This window comes from Stegostoma tigrinum, chromosome 12 (genome assembly GCF_030684315.1).
Source record: "Stegostoma tigrinum isolate sSteTig4 chromosome 12, sSteTig4.hap1, whole genome shotgun sequence".
NCBI lineage: Eukaryota > Metazoa > Chordata > Chondrichthyes > Orectolobiformes > Stegostomatidae > Stegostoma > Stegostoma tigrinum.
The window spans coordinates 40,447,689-40,469,696 of NC_081365.1; the positions used below are offsets into that span (position 1 = coordinate 40,447,689).

Below are 22,008 nucleotides of genomic sequence, written 5' to 3' on the forward strand. Positions count from 1 at the left end.
GGATTCTGAAATAAATAGGGAGAGAGTGGGAGGCGGATAGAAGATGGAGAAAGGAGAAGAAGACAGGGTGAGAGGAGACAGACAGGTCAAAGAGGCAGGGTTAGATTAGATTCCCTACAGTGTGGAAACAGGTGATTTGGCCCAACAAGTCCACACCGCCCCTTGAAGCATCCCACCCAGACCCATTCATCTATAATTCACACACCCCTGAACACTATGGGCAATTTAGCATGGCCAATCCACCAGGCCTGCACATCTTTGGACTGTTGGAGGAAACCGGAGCACCCGGAGGAAACCCACGCAGACACAGGGAGAATGTGCAAACTCCACACAGACAGTCGCCCAAGGCTGGGTTCGAACCTGGGTCCCTGACGCTGTGAGTCTGCAGTGCTAACCACTGAGCCACCGTGCCGCCCAAAGAGCCAGTGAAAGTGGATGTAGGTGGGGAGTTAGGGAGGGGATAGTTCAGTCAGGGAGGATGGGCAGGTCAAGGAGGCAGGATGATGCTAGTGGTCAGGAGATGGGGGTGGGGCTTGAGGTGGGAGGCGTGGATAGGTGGGAGGAAGGACAGGTTAGGGAGGCGGGGACTAGCTGGGCTGGTTTTGGGATGTGGTCGAGGGGGGGGGGGGATTTTGAAGGTTGTGAAATCCACACTGATACCCTTGGACTGCAGGGTTCCCAAGCGAAATATGAACCCTGCAGCCCAAGGGTATCAATGTGGATTTCAAAAGCTTCAAAATCTCCCCTCCCCCGACCACATCCCAAAATCAGCCCAGCTAGTCCCCGCTTCCCTAACCATTCCTCCCACCTCAAGCCCAACCCCATCTTCTATCCAATAACCTTATCCTGCCTCCTTGACCTGTCCATCCTCCTTGGGCCGACCTATCCCCTTCCTAACTCCCCACCTACATTCGCCTTCACTGGCTCTAACCCCATCTCTTTGACTTGTCTGTCTCCTCTCACCCAATCTTCTCCTTTATCTATCTTCTATCCGCCTCCCCTGTCTCCCTAGTTATTTCAGAATCCCCTTCCCTTCCCCCAATTCTGAAGAAGGGTCTCGACCTGAAACGTTAAACTTTCCTGCTCCTCTGATGCTGCTTGGCCTGCTGTGTTCATCCAGCTTCACATCGCATTATCTCAGATTCTCCAGCATCAGCAGTTCCTACTATGTCTGTAACAACTTCGTAGCTCAGACAGTTTGACTTTGTATATAGCTGTACATATCATCAAAGCATAGAGTTTCCATCCTTTAGTTACTATTTTATGTTCTCTCTATATTTAAAATCAAACCAGAGAAGCCACTGGAAATGGTATACATTAATTGGTTGAACTTGAAACAGGATGGATCCTAAACCTATCACAGGCAATATTAAATGATTTTCTTCAAGGTCCATTAGCTACAAATGTTCCTGACAGCCATATCAATATAATGAAGATAAAATAATAGATGCATACAGAATGACAGGGTGAAGGCAGCGGAATTTTAATGTAATCAAAAATAGAATTAAACGGGAGTTCAGGAAATTATCTTCATACAAAGGCTTGTTAAATTGTGAAATTCTCTGCCGTAAGTCATATTTTAAAAAAATATTCAGATAGCTGCTTTAAAAAAGTCAAAATTAAAAGGCTATTGGAACTGAATAAATAAGATTAGGTAACTGGTAGAAAAGACAATGGTGTAAACTTGATAAGGTGAAAGAATAAACTTAATGTGCTGCACATTCTGTAAATGTAAACATGATTCAATAAGTATTTCACCAACAAAGACTAAGCTGACAAATGCAATTGTCTGCTGAAGATTCCACATGACTTATTGATAGAGTTTGAGAGACTTCACAGACGAACAGTTGTGACAGGAAATTAAAATTCTGAAATTTAAGGAAATATTGATTAAAAGGTGCGCAGAAGTAGTATTAAAATGAATTTTTTTTATGATTACTATTGCTTGATTCCAAAATTCCTCTATATTTTCTTGTCTATTAAAATTCACAAATTAACCCACGTTACAGTAGCAAGGGACACAATGGAACATATATTTTCTTATATTCCAACACTAGTTTTGAAGGCACTAATTATTAAATGTCTTGGTGACCATTTCTACTATTCAGTTATCATTCAATTATCACCATGTGGTTATAACTAAAAGACTAATAATTAAAGGATTTAGGAGAAACAAATCAAATCAATAAACGTTCTGTGGAAATAATTTAACATTTGGATAAATCAAAATTTTAAACTTAAATGATCCCACACAGTTTCAAATTTTAAATTAAGCACGAGTACTAAATATTCCCAGTCTACACCTACATGAATACAAAAATTCAGCCTCTCATTCAAGTGTTTGACACTTTTCCTAAATACAGTATGGTGCTCAAATCGTAACAATGACAAGAACAAAGCCTCCACACTTGTCCTAAACTTATGCTTTTGTTTAATGCTTTATCAGGGAATGCGGCTCCTAAGATTTAACTTTTTTGAGGTAGCTAAGCAGGAGTAGTAGTGATACATTTTACTTCAGTTTAGGATCACTGTCATATGATTGCTTTCTTTGGTTTACTGCCAGTTGCTAATTCAAGGCAAGCATATTAACAGCCAGAATCACCTGTCAGAATTTTCCTTGCTGTATCTCAATTGAATAAAATTCTTGTAAGCATGTGAATACAGCAGGGAGTCTAAGTCGATCACTGTGTGGATATTTGGTTTTCACATAGCAAATTAACTTAGCTGCAAATGTGATTGGCCACCAAAGGTGGTCACAGTTTGAAATATTTTGATTTAAATCTGCACTGGCATTTCTAATCTATTGTCTGAATAATATGCCAAGAGTTGCCAATACAGAGAAATCTTCACACCGATAAATTCAGAGACCAGACAAACATTAAGGTATTGCTCCTAGGATTTATAAGAACACCCGTAAGACATTTTAAAATAGTTGGTCCAGGAACAAACTGCTTTCATATTGGTCAGGGAATTTGGAGTCAATGTTTGCTGAATATAACACAAACATTTTCTGCTACAGGTGTTTTTTTCTGTTATTGCTTCATTTAGGCTTCTTACCAGTCTATTACAGTCCATTAGTAAATTTATACAGTGCCTTAAATTGAACAAGGGCATAGAAAAATTCACATGTCAGCAAGGACTCAAATGGTCCACATATCCTCCTCCTGTACCATAAATTTTCCGTGGCTACATAAGTAAATAAATTCATTTATAAGATTTCCCTTGGGTTTTATTAAGGGCCATGAGAAATGAAAATAACCTGAAAAATACCAAAAATACTTGTAGCATTTTTAATCCATGTAAAATGTATTATCTTGATTTTTCAATACAGGAATGGCACTTGCTGCTGACCCCTTAAAATAACTAAAGATTTAGTGAGCTTGAGAACCTAGGTTTCCTCTTCTCGAACATTAATTTCAATGTGCTGTTTCGTATAGGGGAATTGTTATAAAATATAACAAATTAATTCACCAGCGAATGAAATTAGAAATTTCTAACCAACAGGAAAGTAGAAAGTAAAAGAAATGAATTGTTGCACAGAAAGAAAAAGAAAAATTGGGACATACACATGGAGTTAATGTCTAAACATTAACATAAAAACAAAATTAAAAACACCAAAACAGCTATTTTTAAACATTCCTCTGATAGAATGAAATTCCACCCTTGTAAACAGCTTTTTAGGGTCAGAAAATTTGTTCAGCAGTAACTATGATTTTGGATGTAATTAACTACTCTGGATAAGCCTTGATTTATTTTATTTCTTAGTGCTGGATTAATACTTAAATTGTTGAAACTCACAGCAAATAAGTGATTTAAAAATTATTCCATCTTGCAAAGGCCACATCATTGCAGTCTGTGCAGGAGCGAAGCACCATTGAGAGTGACTTCCAGATTTCAACATTTAAATCACATTTGGGAACATCAGAGTTGTTTTAGGTTTTACTTTGTAAAAACAATTATTTTGGTAGCCTCACCACCAATACTACCATAAATTTTAGACCGTTAAGCTGTGCAAAATGTAAACCAACACAGCCTTTCAAACTGAATATTTAAGTTGAAAGCATTGAGAAGAACAGCAATTCATATTGCATTTAACCATGAATACAAAAGTCTAGATAATTTATCATTAAATTTTTTAAAACAATAATCATTTCAAAACACTACAAATCAAATCAATTTCAACTGCAGAAACAATTCTGTTGTCACAATCAAACAAATAAATTGATGCAATTGACAATTAAACCATGCAAATCATGAATGTGATAGCACTACATCACATAACTCATGAAATGATGTCCTGCATCACCACTGGCATTAACTTGTAGAAGTGGTGTTGGACCTGTGTGCTATATTGTAGTTCAGTTGTGGGCAGGCTGATCGCTCTTGCTGTGCATGGAGTTTATGTAGCTCATACTGATTTCATTGAGCACATTTGTGCTGCTGCTGGTTGCAAAATCTGAGCCAGTATTTTCACGTAGAGCTTGTTCACAACAGACAGTATAATATTATCCTCAGTGATGGCTTGAAGCATAACACATAGCATACACTTAACCACATGCAAAAAGCTTTCTAAGCTTTTGAAGTCAATTCTGACCAGACCATTTCATTTCACTGAGGATGTTGCAAATGCCATTATTTAGATATGTTCAGTACCCACAACAAAATCACTGCATATAGAAATTTTGATAGGTGAGGAAGGGGTAAGAGCAGAAGGGCAGGAGATTGGACAGACTGAGTCAAGTATCCTTTCAACCAGTGTTAAGATTGAGGGCTGGGGCAATTTAGGAAGATGATTTAGGAAAAAGTAACAAAGGTTTCATTATCAGAACAGATCCAACAGAGATGCAGAAACTATTGAGACAAACTTCCTGCTGAGATGAGCAGCATGGCTATGATGAGAAAGTTGGGGGAATTGTAATGGGAATCAAAAAATTCAGATTCCTTTGTAAAGAACTTCTTCCACCATCCAACTTCACCGTCATCACACTTTCCCTGCATGCTGCCTAGACAGCAACCTCCTCTACCCTTTCTCCATTCTGTTAAAAAATGCTAAACCACCAGTCTTACCACATCATCCTGGCTGTTTTTGGACTAACTTGTACAACATTTTCACACACTCAGGACTTCACTATGGAGCTTAGGGACACAAATACCTTGCAAGTTTCTACCAGGTTGCTCTGGCCTTAGGAGAACAGATAACTCGCTTACTTTGTGCTGACTGGAGGTTGCCAATCTCTGGTTTTCAATTGGGCAGGCCTGGACCGCTCCAATGGAGCCTTGCATTAAAACCCTGAAAGGGTGTTCCACATCATTGTGTCATGGTGTGCCATTCACAAAAGGGAGCTGATAAAGGCAGGGGATATCCTGGGCGTGGAGGAAATGTGGGAATCAAGAACAATCCTCTGTAGAGGAGGTTCAGAGTATTAAAAATATAGAACATAGGAAGAGGAGGTCGTCATTTGGCCCTTTGAGCTTGCTCTGCCATTCAAAGAGATCACAGATGATCAGTTTATTCCATTCCCTGTTCCAACTTTCACTACATCCCTTGGTCCCTTTATCCCAAGAACATTGACTAGGAAGGACATTAAAGAGACCACAATAAAGCTACGTGTTGTCGAGCACAGATTTGCAGCCAAGGACACTTTGCACAAATGCTGTAGGCACTGTAATGAGTTGTTAGGTCAATTATATAGCTAGCTGTATTTACTTTGAGAGATGGCGATTGATTCAAAATTCTTCTTGGAGAGGTGGTCAGGCAGAACTTATTTAAAACTTCCACGAAGAACAAGGATATCCTTCCATCGTTATTTTCTGTTGGTTACCTGGCAAGCAAGCTCAGTCAGTCCAATATGTATGGATCTGGCTACTTTTGCACTCCTTGAACATTTTCTGTTGTTGAATAGATTAGCCAGGTTTTCTGAGGCTCCTAATTTTTTTTCCTGGCAAGATTGAACTCTCCTTGTCTGGGAGCAGAATTCAGTCATGACTCCTTCAGAAATGCGGAGCATAACTGAAATCTAACAAGCCCCTCATATTGCAGGATAGTCAGGGGTAAGGGAAGCAAGTCAAACCATGCTCCGTTTTCATTACAGTAGTTACTGCAGTCTGTGATTTAAATGTCCTGCAGTATATACAGACAATTTGTCGACTTCTGTCAAAGGTTGGTATGAAAAGTAAGTCTGGGGTTACGCTGCCATGTGAATAGGGTGCCAGGGAGACAGGGTGTGAGATAAACGATGAACATTGACGCAGGCTGGGTGAGAGATGGGTATTCAGTCTAATTGTGAACAGGAAGGGAGGAGATCTGAAGAAGTGTTGTGGGAGTCAGAGATGAATACAAATTCAGCCCTACATATTTAGATACTAGTGAGGTAGCAAGTAGATGAGAAAAAAAAATTAAAGTCAAATTCTTTCAGAGTTTTCAGCAAGAATAGGACAAAACAGTGTTGCAAATGATCCTTTGGCTATAATTTGACAGAAAAGAACGGGACCTGGTAAGGGCAGTTCCACCCAGCTAAAGAACAGGTGAGAAGACATTGGGGCAAGATTTTCTGGTAAACTATATCAAAGGCTGCACAAGTAAATGCACAAACTCACTGTACTCATTACTGGAGGTCAAGGGTGGAAGAGCATGGAGTGGGGGTTGCAGGTGGGGGCTGGGAAGTGGCCGGGAGTGTGCTGGTTCACAAAAATGATTGTGATGAAGCGAAGCTAGGTTTGTCCCTGCATTCTTGCTTAGTCTTAAAATATGGAGAATAATTTAATAATGCTTTAAGTAGTTTTATGATGAGGTGTTACCTCAAATATTCTGGATATTCTGGAAGGAACACTTTGCTAAGCAAAGGTGACTGGCTGCAGCAGAGTTAAGTGTTGTACTTGCACATAACACAAGTTGCCTGACTGGAGTCACTGAGTCTGCAATAATTTCAAAGAGAGGAAATATATCCCAGTTTGTAAGTGTAATATTGTGATTGAATTTGAACAGTCAGTGAGAGATAACTTACCTGAAGTAACTTTTCCCTCTCTCTTTTCTCTGAAGTCCCTCTCAAAATTTGAGAGTTGAAAACATACAGGACGATATAATCACTACAAAAGAAAAATTCCTTAAGGGGAAGTCTTTTTGCTTTAACTCAGGCGTTCTTAAGGAAGATTTCTGAATCAATTATATCCCAAGAAATGCAAATACAACCAGCTATGTGATCCAAGAAGACACCCCTGTGCTGATACTATTTGCGTAAAGTGCCTTTGGCTGCAGACCAACATTCAAGAAGAAACCACGAGTGATCATTATTTTTCTGAACTTAACTATTATTTAAAATTAACACTGAAAAAATTCTTTTAGACTTAGATATTCAGCGAGAATAGGACAAAACAGCATTGCAAATGATTCTTTGGCTGTAATTTGACAGAAAAGACGGGAACCTGGTAAGGGCAATTCCATTCAGTTGAAGAACAGGTGAGAAGACATTGGGGGAGGATTTTCTGGTAAACTGTATCAAACTATAGTATATCAAACTATCAACACAGACAATTTGGAGTTGGGGACTAAGTGTGGTATGTCAAAATTTGCAGATGACACTAGGCTGAGTGGTAGACCAAAGTGTGCAGAAGATGCAAAATCTGCAGACGGATATAGATAGTCGAAGTGAGTGGGCAAAGGTCTGGCAGATGGAGTACAATGTTGATAAGTGTGAGGTCATCCATTTTGGTAGGAATAACAGCAAAACAGACTATGTTTTAAATGGTAAAAATTGCAGCACGCTGCTTTGCGAAGGGACTTGGGTGTCCTTGTGCATGAATCGCTGAAGGTGGGATTGCAGGTGCAGCAGGTAATTAAAAAGGCAAATGGAATTTTGTCTGCCATTGCTTGAGGGATAGAGTTAAAAAAAGGGATGCTATGCTGCAGCTGTATAGGGTCCTGGTGAGGCCACACCCAGAGTACTGTGTGCAGTTTTGGTCTCCTTATTTGAGAAGAGATATACTAGTACTGGAGGGGGTGCAGAGGAGATTCACTCAGTTGATTCCAGGGTTGAGAGGGTTGGATTATGAGGACAGACTGAGTAGGCTGGGATTATACTCATTGGAATTCTGAAGAATGAGGGGAGATCTTATAGAAACATATAAGATTATGAAGGGAATGGATAAAGTAGAGGCAGGGAGGTTGTTTCCACTAGCAGGTGAAACTAGGACTAGCCTCAAAATAAAGGGAAGCAGATGTAGGACTGAGGTCAGGAGGAACTTCTTCACCCAAAGGGTGGTGAATCTGTGGAATTCCCTGCCAGTGAAGCGGTTGAAGCTACCTCACTGAATATTCTTAAGGCAAGGCTAGATAAATGTTTGAACAGTAAAAGGAATTAAGGGGTATGATGAGTGGGCGGGTAGGTGGAGCTGAGTCTCAAAGATTGGCCATGATCTTATTAAATGGCAGGGCGGGCTCAAGGGGCCAGATGGCCTACTCCTGCTCCTAATTCTTATGTTCTTATGTCTTCCCAGACTTGGAGTTCTGTATGTTTGTTTGCACACACATCATATTTGCACACTTTACATTTCATTAATAAATGTTAATAATATTTACATCTTTTCCTGTGTAAGAGATAACAAGGTGTAGAGCTAGATGTACACAGCAGGCCGGCAGCATCAATGGAGCTGGAAAGCTGTCTTTTCGGGTCTGGACCCTTCTTCAGAAATAGGGGAGGGGAAGGGGATTCTGAAATAAATTTAGGGGTGGGGGGAGTTGGGCGGTGGATGGATAAAGGAGCAGATAGGTGGAGAGGAGACGGACAGGTCAAGGAGGCAGGGATGGAGCCAGTAAAGTTGAGTGTAAGTGGGGAGTTAGGAATGGGGATTGGTCAGTCCAGGGAAGACAGACAGGTCAAGGAGGTGGGGATGAGGCTGGTAGGTAGGAGGTGGGGATGGGGGATGAGGTGGGAGGAGAGGATAGGTGTGAGGAAGGACAGACTGGTTATGGAGGCAGGGTCAAGCTGGGTTGGTTTGGGGATGCCATCGGGGGACAGGGAAATTTTGAATCTCGTGAAGTTCACATTGGTACCACTGTGCTGTAGGGTTCCCAAGCAAGATATGAGTTGCTGTTCCTGCAACCTTCAGGTGGCATTGTTGTGGCACTGCAGGAGACCCAGGATGGACATGTCATCCAAGGAGTAGGAGGGGGAGTTGAAGTGGTTTGCGACTGGATGGTGCAGTCGTTTGTCGCAAACCAACCGTAGATGTTCCACAAAGCAGTCTCCAAGCCTCCACTTGGTGTCCCTGATGTAGAGGAGGCCACATCGGGAACAGCAGACACAGTAAACCACATTAGCAGATGCGCAGGTAAACATTTGTTTGATGTGGAAGGTTTTCTTGGAGCCTGAGATGAGGTGAGGGGGGAGGTGTAGCACTTCCTGCGGTTGCAGGGAAAACTGCTGCGGGTGGTGGGGCTGGTGGGGCGTGTGGAGCGGACAAAGGAGTCATGGAGAGAGTGGTCCCTCCGGAAGGCAGATAAGGGTGGGGAGGGAAAACGTCTTTGGTAGTCGGGTCAGATTGCAGATGGTGGAAGTGCCAGAGGATGATGCGTTGGATCCAAAGATACGTGAGGACGAGGGGGATTCTGTTTTGGTTGTTATTGCGGGGTGGGGGTGTGAGGGATGAATAGCAGGAAACATGAGAGATGCAGTTGAGGTCGTTTTCAACCACTGTGGAGGGGAAGTTGCAGTAGTTTGGTTTGCAATAAACTAGCTTATTTGTTAGTCAAGGATTACGGCTAAAGTGTCTCTGAAACTGAGCTATACATGGCCTTATATCCATATACATATGCCAACATCACCCGTCTTTTCAATTTAAACGTAACTACAAGGAAAATAATCCGTTGACTGCTTCTAACTCATTTGCAACAATTGTCTAGCTGAATCAAATGATTAAACAGTTCTTTCCAAGGGCTGAACAAATTTGACACTTGAGGGTATGGGCATTCTTCCAGAATGCCCAGGGCAGGATAGTCTTTAAGTTATAAAGAAGGCAAAAGGTTTAAAATCAGGGAGTGGGTGCAATTTACTAAATCTGTAGCTGTATAAATATCATGGGAAGTTTTTGGATAGAGGTTAGATTGCTGGAAATTTAAAAGAGCAACGGTAAGTAACTTTGGGGACAGTTTCCCCAGTGAACCCAAATTAAGGTAATAACAGCTGGACTGATCAGTGATACTTATAATACAAATATGGAGACCACGAAAGTCTCGACTTCAAGGTGATGATTGTGTATGTGGATGTGCGACATTTTATGGATAGTGTGTGTGAGGGAAGAAAGGAAGTGAGTTAACTCAGAAGACAGTAAGAGCACTTATGAAAGAAGCTGATATTGCCAAGGATGAAAAGTAATTCAATACTGAAACTGAGGATGGAAAAAGCATCTTGCTGGGAAACATGGAATTCTATTTGGGTGGGTGATGCAGAACAAGAGTTTATATTGAAATACATGAAGGATGGAAGTAGGTGAAATGCTCAACAGATAGGATTTGCAGAGGAGTAGAGGATAGGCCAAGATATTATTTATTATACCACAATCACAATTTGGCTGTGTCAAGTGGGGAAAATATAAATATTTTTAGTGATGCAAATATATAAAATATATATTTATCAATATGATATATAATTATGAACGGATTTGGTAGTGAGTAGGGAAAATAATTTTTGACTGAGCACTCAATGGAAAAAGATGATCAATTTGAAACAGCCACAAAAAAATGTGAGGACAGAAATTACCTGTGAACTTTGGGTCTTCACAAGGTTATAATACTCTGGCATAAAGCTTTAAGAGGAAGTTTAAAATATATTTGACACAAGTGACCATGGCCCCACTACTGAGTGCACTTTTGGAAAATAAGCCCAATGCCTGCATCAAAATTTGATTTGTATTGAACATTCTTCTTTACAAACATTACCCACAGTCATCCGATGACTCCTCAACCAACAGAAGACAGCCTGATGTTCAGATGCACTACCATTGTCTACTCTTTCAGCTTGTTTATGCATGGTTAGTCTTCTAGTTCAAAACTTACATGTCAATTGCATTTTCCAGGTAAAAATCTGTCATTAAAACTAACTAAATAATAAGGTAATTGACAAAAGTGCATTAATACAGGTAGAAGAGGCAGCTGTTCATCATCAACTTTCATTGCCATCAACATCATTTTCTAATGGCGCAGATGGGGATTGGCTGGGAAACTGTCTACTGTCCATTTTCAGGGACTTATTCAATGATGTACAGAGGCCAATGTGAAAGCTGACCATGGGGAATTATTTACATTATTTGCATGAGCTGCTGCCATCAGTTGTTTTTCTACGGCGGACTCACCATTACTACAGGCTGCTATCCCTGAGGATGATCCCACAGAACTGCACAGCAGAGAAGGAACTGGAAAAGAATGGCTCGGTTAAATATGACAAAGAAGGAACTATTGAGAAGGGAGAATGAAAGGAGAGATAGTGGAAAAGGTAGATAGCTCCAGGTTTAGGCTAGGGCAGGTAAAAGTCAGTCAGGTGATTTTGAGTTTGTGACAACTAAAAGGGGAAAAACAGGAGGGAGTAAGGGTTGAACAACAGAGTTTTAAGAGATCATTGTGGGCAAAACTGAATTCTAATAGTTGAGTTAAGGTTTAATATTCATCTTAAAAGGGAGCCAGTTCTAGATTTCTATTCATTTTCAATTTTGTTTTAAACTGCATATTAGAATGAGGGGATTCAAGTGATTGTAATGAGGTCAGCCAGATGGACCTCATTCAGTATGAGTTCTCTGATTGGGGCTGTTAATCTGATACAGTTAGGGAGCCCTGGCTGACAGATATAAATAGGAATGTCAGTGATTCTTTCCACTCCAAGAGCTGGCTTTGAGGAGGCTAGATCAGTGCCAAGGACTCTCCATGTTTAAATAAAGGGTGACTTGCTCTTGGGATACTGGCCTCTGTGGAGTTATTTTAATAAATATAGAATATTAATAACTGGAAAACATTTTGATACTGAAATGCAACTCTAGAAGATTCCATTTTCATTAGCAGTTCAATATAAACAAAAATGATTTTCAATGCACAATGGTTATGCATTGTATTAATGTAGATGTCTAACATTTTGATGCCAGTTACCAGCACAGAAAAGCATGATAGAGGCCTTTAGAGTCCAGTGGGTACCGCAGGAGCTGGGGTGCATCATCACTCTGGATAATGGTATTTTGATTTGATAAGTTTCTGTTCCATAAGTGTCTTTTAACTGTTTGTTCTGTTACAATTTCCCACTGACAAACTCGTTAACATTTGTTGCTTTAAGAGCAGAAAGGCATCTGCATGCTCCAATTCCATTTACATTTTATTCAAATGTGCTGTTTGCTGTCAAAATTATTTTACAAACGTGATCTCCTGCTTAAACTAATGGTTTTTAGACTCATTGTTGAAAATGGTCACATGGTGTGGTTTACTCTGTCACAAGCAACTGATACCCCACTCACTACTGAGCTGTCTAAAACTATAAATACAAGCACAGAAGAGCTCTGTCACTCAAGATACAAAACAGCAAACTTACATATTTAATGTAAGCAAACATTTCTTGATACTTCACAGATTTTCATCCAAAAAAGATTTATTAGTTTTAATAAAATGTAGATGGGTGGGTTAGTAAGTTTATAGATGATACAAAGATCAGTGGAGTTGTGGATAGTGTAGAAGGTTGTCAAATGATACAGCAGGATATAGATCAGTTGCAGACATGGGCAGAGGAATGGCAGACAGAGTTTAATCTGGTTAAGTGCAAGGTGCTACAGTTTGGGAAATCAAATGGTAAAGAAAAGTATAGTCAATGGCAGGATCCTGAACAGCACTGTCATACAGAGGAATCTTGGAACGCAAGCTCATAACTCCCTGAAAGTGGGCACGCAAGTAGATAGGACAGTAAAAAAAGGCATATGGTGTGCTTGCATTTATTGGTCAGGGAAGTGAGTACAGCGTCAAGATGTCATGTTGCAGCTTTATAAGACTTTGGTTAGGCCACACTTGAGAGTGTTGCATTCAATTCTGGTCGCCACAGTACAAGAAGGATATGGAGGCTTTGGAGAGGGTGCAAAAGAGGTTTACCAGATGCCTTCCAAATTAGAGAGTACGAGTTGTAAGAGGAGGCTGGAAAAACTCTGGTTGTCTTCTCTGGAGCAGCAGAGGCTGAGGGGAGACTTGATAGATGTCTATAAAATTATGCGATGCATAGATAGGTTTAACGGTCAGAATCTCTTTTCCCCCCAGAGTTGAAATGTCTAAAACTAGGGGACGTGCATTTAAGGTGAGGGGTGTATATTCAAAGGAGATGTGAGGGGCAATTTTTTTTGTTTTACACTGAGCGGTCAGAGCCTGGAATGTATTTCTAGGTGTTTTGGTGGAGGCTGATACAATTGGGTCGTTTAAGCGACTTTTAGATAAGCACATGAATGTGCAAGGAATGGAGAGATCTGGACCAAGGGCAGGCAGAAGTGATTCGTTTAATTTGGTGTCATGCTTAGCACAATATTATGGGCCAAAGGGCCTGTTCCAGTGCTGTACTGTTCTATGTTTATTGTTGATCAACTAGTTTTAATACAATCCAAAGACATGAAATAATAAATCAAATATAAAATCCAAACAATGCCAAGTATCAGACAACTGTACCCTCTTAAAAAAAAGGGAAAAGTACGTGGAAGAGAGTTAATGGTAGGTAGAATTGTACACTAACCAGTGATGGAAGAAAAGGTGCAAGGATTCCTCCTGCTCTAGCAGACATTGAACAAATGCCCAGCCCAACATTCCTACAGGAAAACAAGGCAATAATCAGCAATTATTTGAAATTTCAAAACACATAATCAAAAATCAACATGTAAATAGCTCAGCACAAAGTCCCCATACTCGTGACAACCTCAAAGAACATGGTCCCCTTTTGTAAACGGATACCTCAGAATTTTTGAAAACTTGTTTCTACTTTGATATTCTGGATCCTTTGAAAATTGTTCTTCAAAATGACTGAAATGACAGGCATTAAGCTCAAATAGAGAAATTAAGCAATCAGCTTCAAAGCAATTCTCAATGATGTCACCACTTTTAAAAATCAAAATATCATATGAGAAGATTTAAATTAGTAATAAAAATGGACTTACTCCTAGCTGTACACAAATGGGGACAAAAGGTCACAATACATGAGGCAACTTATAGCACTTCTGAGTTTACTCATTTCGCTAAGCTTGTATGCTAACAACATGCACTTGTATTACACATTTAACATAATGAATGCATCAAAATGGCTCACAATAAAAATTAATTTTAAAAATCTGGCAATCTGTGGTCTAACATCTGAAGATTAGCTTGGTACTGACTGGATCATTATAAAAGGTACATCTTGTACAAATATTCTTCAGAGAAGTGAATCAGCTACCCTTACCTTGTCTAGCCTACATATTACTCCAATCTCGCAATGTATGATTAATAAAGCTCTGGGAAATAAATTAGGGATTGCTAGTGTCATGACCACCACAAGAACCAATAAAATTTCACTGGACAAAAGCTTAACAATTGAGAAAATCACAACATAGACAGTTAATGGGATATCAGAAAGTCTCACACCTGCAATCACGCTTATAGTATCACCCACTGCAGACATACCTGACAGATGTGGGATAGAGTTCAGAGCTGTAAACATAGACCGCATTAAATGCAGCACTTATTGAAAGTTTACCCATTATAGAAAATGTTTGACTGTTGATAACAGAAAATATTCCAGAGTCTGAAAAAAGAAAATAGTGAAGATAGAATGTTTTGTATGAAATCTGCACAGCAAAAAAACAACCCACATAATTTAATAGCATGTGATATCCATTTGGAAGCAATAAATCAGATTTATAGAATGGAAGGAAAATGATCTCAAGAATATTAAATAACTGATGCTGAAAAATATCCATATGAACGATGTTAAGGCAAGGCTCAATTTCAGCTGTGAAACTCTGCAAATTTGAATGTCCTGGCATCATTATCTGGATGAGTGATAGTACTTATTAAACTGTACTTCAGTACTAATCAGCAACTTCCAGAGGACACAGTAAATAATTTATACTGAATAAACAAAAAGTGAAATAGCACGAAGTAAAAATTCCTGAACCAGACGACAAATTTCACTTATGATAAAAAGGGTAAGGTACAAAATATTCCCAGAGTGCAAGAATATCAAATGCTTAAGTGCCATAAGCAATTATTTAGGAACAGTGTTGCACTACAGAAATGATATCAACTGGTAAATGTGAACCTAAATATTTCAAAGATTCCTAATTACAGTAACCTATATTCTTCACTTAATTCTCTGAATATCTAGATCTATGCTGAGTACTCAGATAAAAATAGGTTTGCATTATCTTTCAATCACAGAATTCATGAATTGTGACCAACATGCATTGGTTCCAGTGGGTAGGCAGCACACACATCTGACGCTATCTCCTCACTTAAGTGGGCACTGGGCTGAGCATTTTCCACCTTGCTAGATGCCTCCGCTTTGTGTTCAACATGGAGCGGAGCGGTGTATGCTAACATGAGATACAGTCGATTTGGATCTTAGAGACAGGCTATCTCTCCAAAAGAAATATTATTCTGAATTACAGCAGATATTTGTTGAAGCCAATTGTTTTAATTCTAAACAAGGAAAAGAGAACATCAGAACAGAGAGATATCTTCAAGGTCTCTAATGCAGTTCTGGAGACCTTGCTAGTGGAAGTAGACAGGATGAGAAACATCAAGGTTTGATGCCAGATCAGCAGAGCTCAAGGAAAAACAAAAAAATTGGGAGCTTATTGTAAGGGAAATCAAATCCAGTGTCTGGATTCAAAGGCTGTTTATATGTTAGCAGTGAGTTACCGGTTACATTGAGTCCCTATCTCTGAGCCAGAAGGCCTGGGATCTAGTCCAACCTATGTCTAAATGGATTTATTAAAAACATGTGCATTGATATGACTGGTATTGTTACATAAGGACTTTGAGGGGGACCAGATGTTAGGTCTCAATCCTGCAAGGTCCTAGGCTGTTCTGGTCACAAGTCCACATGACCTCACACCTTATGAGCACTATGCCTCAGCACTGACTTTTTCAGACTCATATTCAACAGGTGACAGTTCAAGCTACAATATGTTCACTTTCGTACAAACAGTATATGTGGAACATTTACTTTAACACTTTGAGATCCAAAGGGATCTTGACAAGGTAGATAGGGAGGAGATGATCCCTGTTGTGGCAGGATCAAGAACAGTGATTAAAAACTAGGGGGCTCCCATTTAAAATAGATTAAGCACTTTTTTATCTCTCAGAGGGTCACAAACTTCTTAAATTCTTTTCTCCTCATTTCAGCCCTAAATAGACTATCTTGTATCTTTAAACCGTGATCCCTGGTTCTGGACTCCCCAGTCATTTGGAACATCCTTCCTACATCTACCTTGACCAGCCCTGCTAGCATTTTATAGGTTTCTAAGATTTCTCCCTTCATTCTTCTAAACTCCAGTGAATATATCCTAACTGATCCGATTAGTGTTCATTTGGCTGCACCATTCCAGGAATCTGTCTTATAAATCTTTCTTGCACTCCTTTCATAGCTAGGAAATTCCTCCTCAGATGAGGAGGCCAAAATTGTATGCAATACTCCAGGTATTTTCTCACCAAAGCCTTGTACAATTGCAGCAAGACATCTTTGTTCCTACATACTAATTCTCTCACTATGAAAACCAACATATCATTTGCCTTCTTCACCGCCTACTGCACCTTCATGCTTACTTTCAGACATTCAGATAATAATCCATCTTCCTGTTTTTGTTACAAAGTAAACAACCTCACAATTATTCACATTATACTTCATTTGCCATACATTTTCCCACACACCCACTTTGTCCCAAATCACAGAGAAGCATCTCTGCATCATCCTCACGGTTATCTCTCTTCAACCCAACTTTGTGTCATCTGCAAACCTGGAGATGTTACGCTTAGCTCCCTCATCTAAGTTATTAACATGTATTATGAGCAGCTAGGATCATAGTATTGATCCCTGCACTGCCCCAATAGTCACTGACTGCCACATAGAAAAAGAATGACTAATTCCTACTCTTTGTTTTCTGTCTGTAACTAGTTCTCTATCCATGTCAGAGTAACACACTGTTTTATATTCCCCAAGAGTGAGAATCAAAAAATAACTGTATTGTGTTAATCTACAGTCATATGAAAATTTCTAATAAATTAAAACATGATGTCACCAATAGTAGATAATACATATTTTGCACACAAAACTTTCTGCAGATAAATGCACATCACCACTCAACTGCTACCTTTAACATTAGTTCTAGCTCAGTGTAGTCACTTGCTGAGATTGTTGTAATCTCAAACAATGGTACATCCACAAGTTTCTACGCCAGTCTTCATTAAAGTGAGAAATCATGCACAGCGTAGATGGTCCTGAGTTAGTGATTTATGTGCAACTCCAGTAACAGTAACGTTACTTCATGGTATTATTTACAGAAAACAAACGGTGGCTCGTAAATTTCCCATTCTCCTCAGTGTACACTTATTCACTGACTGATGAGTGTCAGATAATTCCAGTGAGATTGGGCTCTTTGTGTTTTAAAAGTGGCAAAGCAGTAATCAATATGCAGCACGATCATATGGCTTGAGAATTTGAAAAACTAACCATCATTGTACAAAAACAGTTTGAATGCATGCAATGGTACAGCCAGACACTAGCATCAGTTCAACTAATTTTCGGGCATTGATATTCATCGCTTTGATCAGTAATAAAGTAATGAAATAAAATTTCTGATTGCACATGTACAGAAATTAAAGATTGCCATGACCTTTGACTAAGTGACAAATATACAAGATATTTTAGTAATATGTTTAACTTACTTTTCTTTTCTGGCAACAAAATTATAATAAGACAAGCTGCACCTCCCACAAGAAGGAATCCTGCTAATGTCCGTCTACGACCTGACCTGATGGAAGAGCAGGGGCAATAACAAGTGGCAACGAATCAGTTGTTCAGCCATCTTTTTGCCATTCTGCAATATATTTTCTGAGTATCAACAGTGAATTCTCCTGCTTTACTTACATAAATTAAAAACTATTCATGGATCACAACCACAAAATATAACTAGACTGCAGGTACAGCAGGTAATAAAGGAAGGCAAATGGCACGGTGGCTCAGTGGTTAGCACTGCAGCCTCACAGCACCAGGGACCCGGGTTCAATTCCAGCCTCGGGCGACTGCCTGTGTGGAGTTTGCACGTTCTCCCCTCGTCTGTGTGGGTTTCCTCCGGGTGCTCCGGTTTCCTCCCACAGTCCAAAGATGTGCAGGTTAGGTGGATTGGCCATGCTAAATTGCCCATAGTGTTCAGGGGTGTGTAGGTTATAGGGGGATGGGTCTGGGTGGGATGCTTCAAGGGGCGGTGTGGACTTGTTGGGCCGAAGGGCCTGTTTCCACACTGTAGGGAATCTAATCTAGGAATTTTAGCACTTATTGCTAAAAGAATAGAGCATAAAAGTAAGGAAATCTGTTGCAACTGTACAAGGCATTAGTGAGACTGCACCTTGAGTACTGCATACAATTTTTGTCCCATTACTTGGAGGAGAGGAGCAGTTGCATTGGGGGCTGTTCATAAGAGATTCATTAGATTGATTCCAGAGAATGAGGGGTTTGTCTTATAAAGAGAGGTTGAGCACTTCAGGTCAATACTCTCGACAGATTAAAAAGAAACCTAATTGAGGTATACAAAATGCTAAAGGAGATTAACAAAGGAGACACAGAGAGGATTTTTCCTCATGTGGGGCAATCTAGAATGAGAGGTTATTGTTTTATAATAAGGGGTAACAGATTTAAAACAGAGATGAGGAGAAATTACTTCTCTCAAAGGAGTGAATCTATGGAATTCATTACGAGTGTGGTGGACATTGAAGCACTGTCTGAGCTTAAATAACAGATAGATAGATTTTTAATTAATAATGGGCTGATGGGTTATGGCCAGTGGACAAGAAAGCGGAGTTAGGCCAAGATGAGATCAGCATGATCTTATTGAATAACAGTGCAGCGCAAGGGCTGAATTGCCCACTCCTCCTAGTTCTTATAAAGAATAAATAATTAACATTGTTATCTTCATTAAGGTTGTGCAGTTAAATTTTGAAGATCAGAATGCAGAATGCAAAATAGGAATTTATTTTTCTTCCTATTTTCAACTCTCAAAAATGATTGTTTCATTAGAATATGTCGCACAAAACCAGATTAAGTCAGTTACTGACAATGCAGCCACATAATTTAAAAAAAATACAAAATTAGGGCACAAGCATTAAATGATCAATATAATTTATATTTTTATACCACAGAACAGAAATGTATCATAAACATGTTAAAAATTGATTTCTCACTTTAAAATGCTACATAATTAAGGAGCATATATTCTGTGCTTTCAGGATCCTACAAACAGCAGAACCAGTTAAACCAATTTTGACATTGCTGGCTGAGGGGAATACTGAAAGCATGGTAAGCCGTGGACTTGCTTACAGTTTGGAATTTTTAGAATCCAATCTGAATTCCTAGCTTTTTTCAAAAGATAGCATATCTGCCACCACAGCAAACTTCAGCTTTATGATATTAATTTAGGAACAGGGTTTGAATCAACGCTTTTCTAACTCAAAAAGATATGGGGACAATAGTACTAAGAGACCCATTGAGATAAACGCAGTTTAGTGATTAAACTTCTGAACTAAATCAGAGCAAATATTCAATTAAACGTACCATTAAGAACTGCAATAATCTGCACTCAGGCCATTCATGTTAAACAACCTAAAGATTGGCTAAGGATTGTAAATGGTTGTTAACATTGGCGCAAAATTCAAAACAGACAACACTATTGCTGATAGATTGGCAAAAATAAATCAATGAATATCAAGATAAAATCGAAAACCATTTTAGAAAGTGAATGAGCAACAAATAATCAAAAAAGTGAAAGATTTTGTAAAGGCATTTGCATATAGAGAGGAGTATTGTCAACTCACCATGAGCGGTTCAGCAGAAAGAAACAGAGAGGATATGAAGGCAACTCAGCTATTCCTGAAATTGCTATGTTTAGATATCGATTGCCGCCCATGTCAGCAGCATTTAGAGTCAGACCATAATATACAAGACTGCATACTAACCTAATGTGGAAAGAAAGAGAGCAAAAATTACAAGATTACTACGCAGAAGCTCAAAGCAAATATTCGTGGCTTTATTCCCTCATCTAAAATAATTTTGTTTGTACTCATAATTTATGCAAGTTCAAAAAAACTATCAAGAATTTTAACAATTTTTAACAAGATAAAAGTTGACAAGAGTAAGAGCTCAAACATGGCATAACAGAAAATCTTGTTACATGATTTGAAACCTGTTTAAAAAAAAGTCATCTTAAAACACAGATAGAAAGAATTACACTTTACATCTATGCCTGTTGAATTTCCAATCTTAGTTGTGTTAGAAGACAGTAGTGGGATAAGGAAATGAAATCTACCAATTGTTCTCAAGCCTCCTAGTTACAGACTGAAGAAGTCCAAATGTATGTAGTCTGCTTAGTCACAACTGCAATACAACACACATAATAAAAAATGTGGAACAGAAATAAATCATTTGTCTTAACCAGTCCATGCTGGTATTAATGCTCTACTAAGCATTGTCTTCTTATCTTTCCTCTTCTAACCTATCAACGTAATCTTCTATTTCCTTCTCCCTCATATGCTTATTTAGACTTCCAATAAATCCATCTATACCATTTGCATCAACCAAGCAATGACATAAAATGATGTATTTGAGACATACCAAACATACATCATTATCAATGTCCGCCACAAGAGAACTCGATCCCGGAAAAGATCAAGGATATTATTGGACTCATCATCATCTTCTCCAGTCGGTGGCTTCAGAATCACCGAACACTTCTGTTGAGCATCCTTCTTTGCAAAGTTCTCAAGTATATCCTTTGCTTCATTCCACCGCCCTTGAGCATACAGCCAATGTGGAGATTCTGGGATATATCTACAAACAGGTCACTCACAATGTTTTTTTTGTGAACGTAAAACTTAGTAACAGCTAAAACAGATACATAGATCTCTACATATTCATTTCAACCAGATAGGAACATGAAAATTATGCAAATCACAAATGACACAACTAACGCTTGCCACAAATAAAAAAAAATACAATAAGTACTTATGTGATGAAGGAAAACATTCCAGTGAAAACAGCCTTCCATTATTTATAATTGCATATAAAATTTTCTTGCAGCACAATGCCCATTTAGTGGTTCAGTGGTGAACACTGTTGCCTCACAGTGCCAGGGACCCAGGTTCAATTCCAATCTTGGGCAATTATCTGTGTGAACTTTGCATATTCTTCTTGTGTTTACGTGGGTTTTCTCCAGAATGTTTCCTCCCACAGTCCAAAGATGCGCAGGGATTAGGAGGACAGGCCGTGCTAAATTGTCATGTGTTGTCCAAGCTAGGTGGGTTAGCGACGATAAACGTAGAATTACAGGAATGGCAGGAGGGTTGGGGGGGATGGTTCTCAGTGGGATGTTCTTCACAGGGACATTAAATGTAAGCACAAATTCCACGAAAAGAAAAAACTTAAAAGCACTTCCTACTGCTCTTAAATCTGTAAGCTATTGAGAGCAGTAAAACTTGTAGTATTTTAATTACAGACAGTCCGAGAGTTGCAAATGAGCTCTATTCTTGAGTAGATTCGCAAGTCAATTTGTACTCAATCTGGGCCACAATGCAGGACACCAGAAAATAGCCTTTTGTAATTACAAGGAAATGTTCTTATGTCAGATCTATAAAATTACACCCCTGTATGGGATCATGTTTGTTGAATCAGAGGACTGAATGATTTGACAGGATTGGCCAGGTGCGCTGGAATGTGCACTCCACCTAATCCTGAGGTGTAATTGAACTGTGTCACCAGAGTGTTT

The 22,008-nt window shown here is 39.3% G+C and overlaps 1 protein-coding gene across 3 annotated transcripts in view; it reads right to left on the reverse strand.

Annotated features, from left to right (window-relative positions):
• Positions 1-22,008, reverse strand: part of LOC125457094 (solute carrier family 22 member 15-like) — a 72,444-nt gene that overhangs the window by 15,854 nt on the left and 34,582 nt on the right. The window contains exons 6-10 of one of the 3 annotated variants that reach the window (XM_048540811.2): positions 20,868-21,074; positions 20,063-20,203; positions 17,921-18,006; positions 14,657-14,777; positions 13,737-13,809 (exon numbers count right to left, since the gene is read on the reverse strand). In XM_048540811.2, coding sequence (XP_048396768.1) covers positions 13,737-13,809; positions 14,657-14,777; positions 17,921-18,006; positions 20,063-20,203; positions 20,868-21,074 — 628 coding nt within the window. Of the gene's footprint in view, positions 1-13,736; positions 13,810-14,656; positions 14,778-17,920; positions 18,007-20,062; positions 20,204-20,858; positions 21,075-22,008 lie in introns of all 3 variants that reach the window. The other 2 variants (XM_048540810.2, XM_048540813.2) reach the window with 2 other exon arrangements.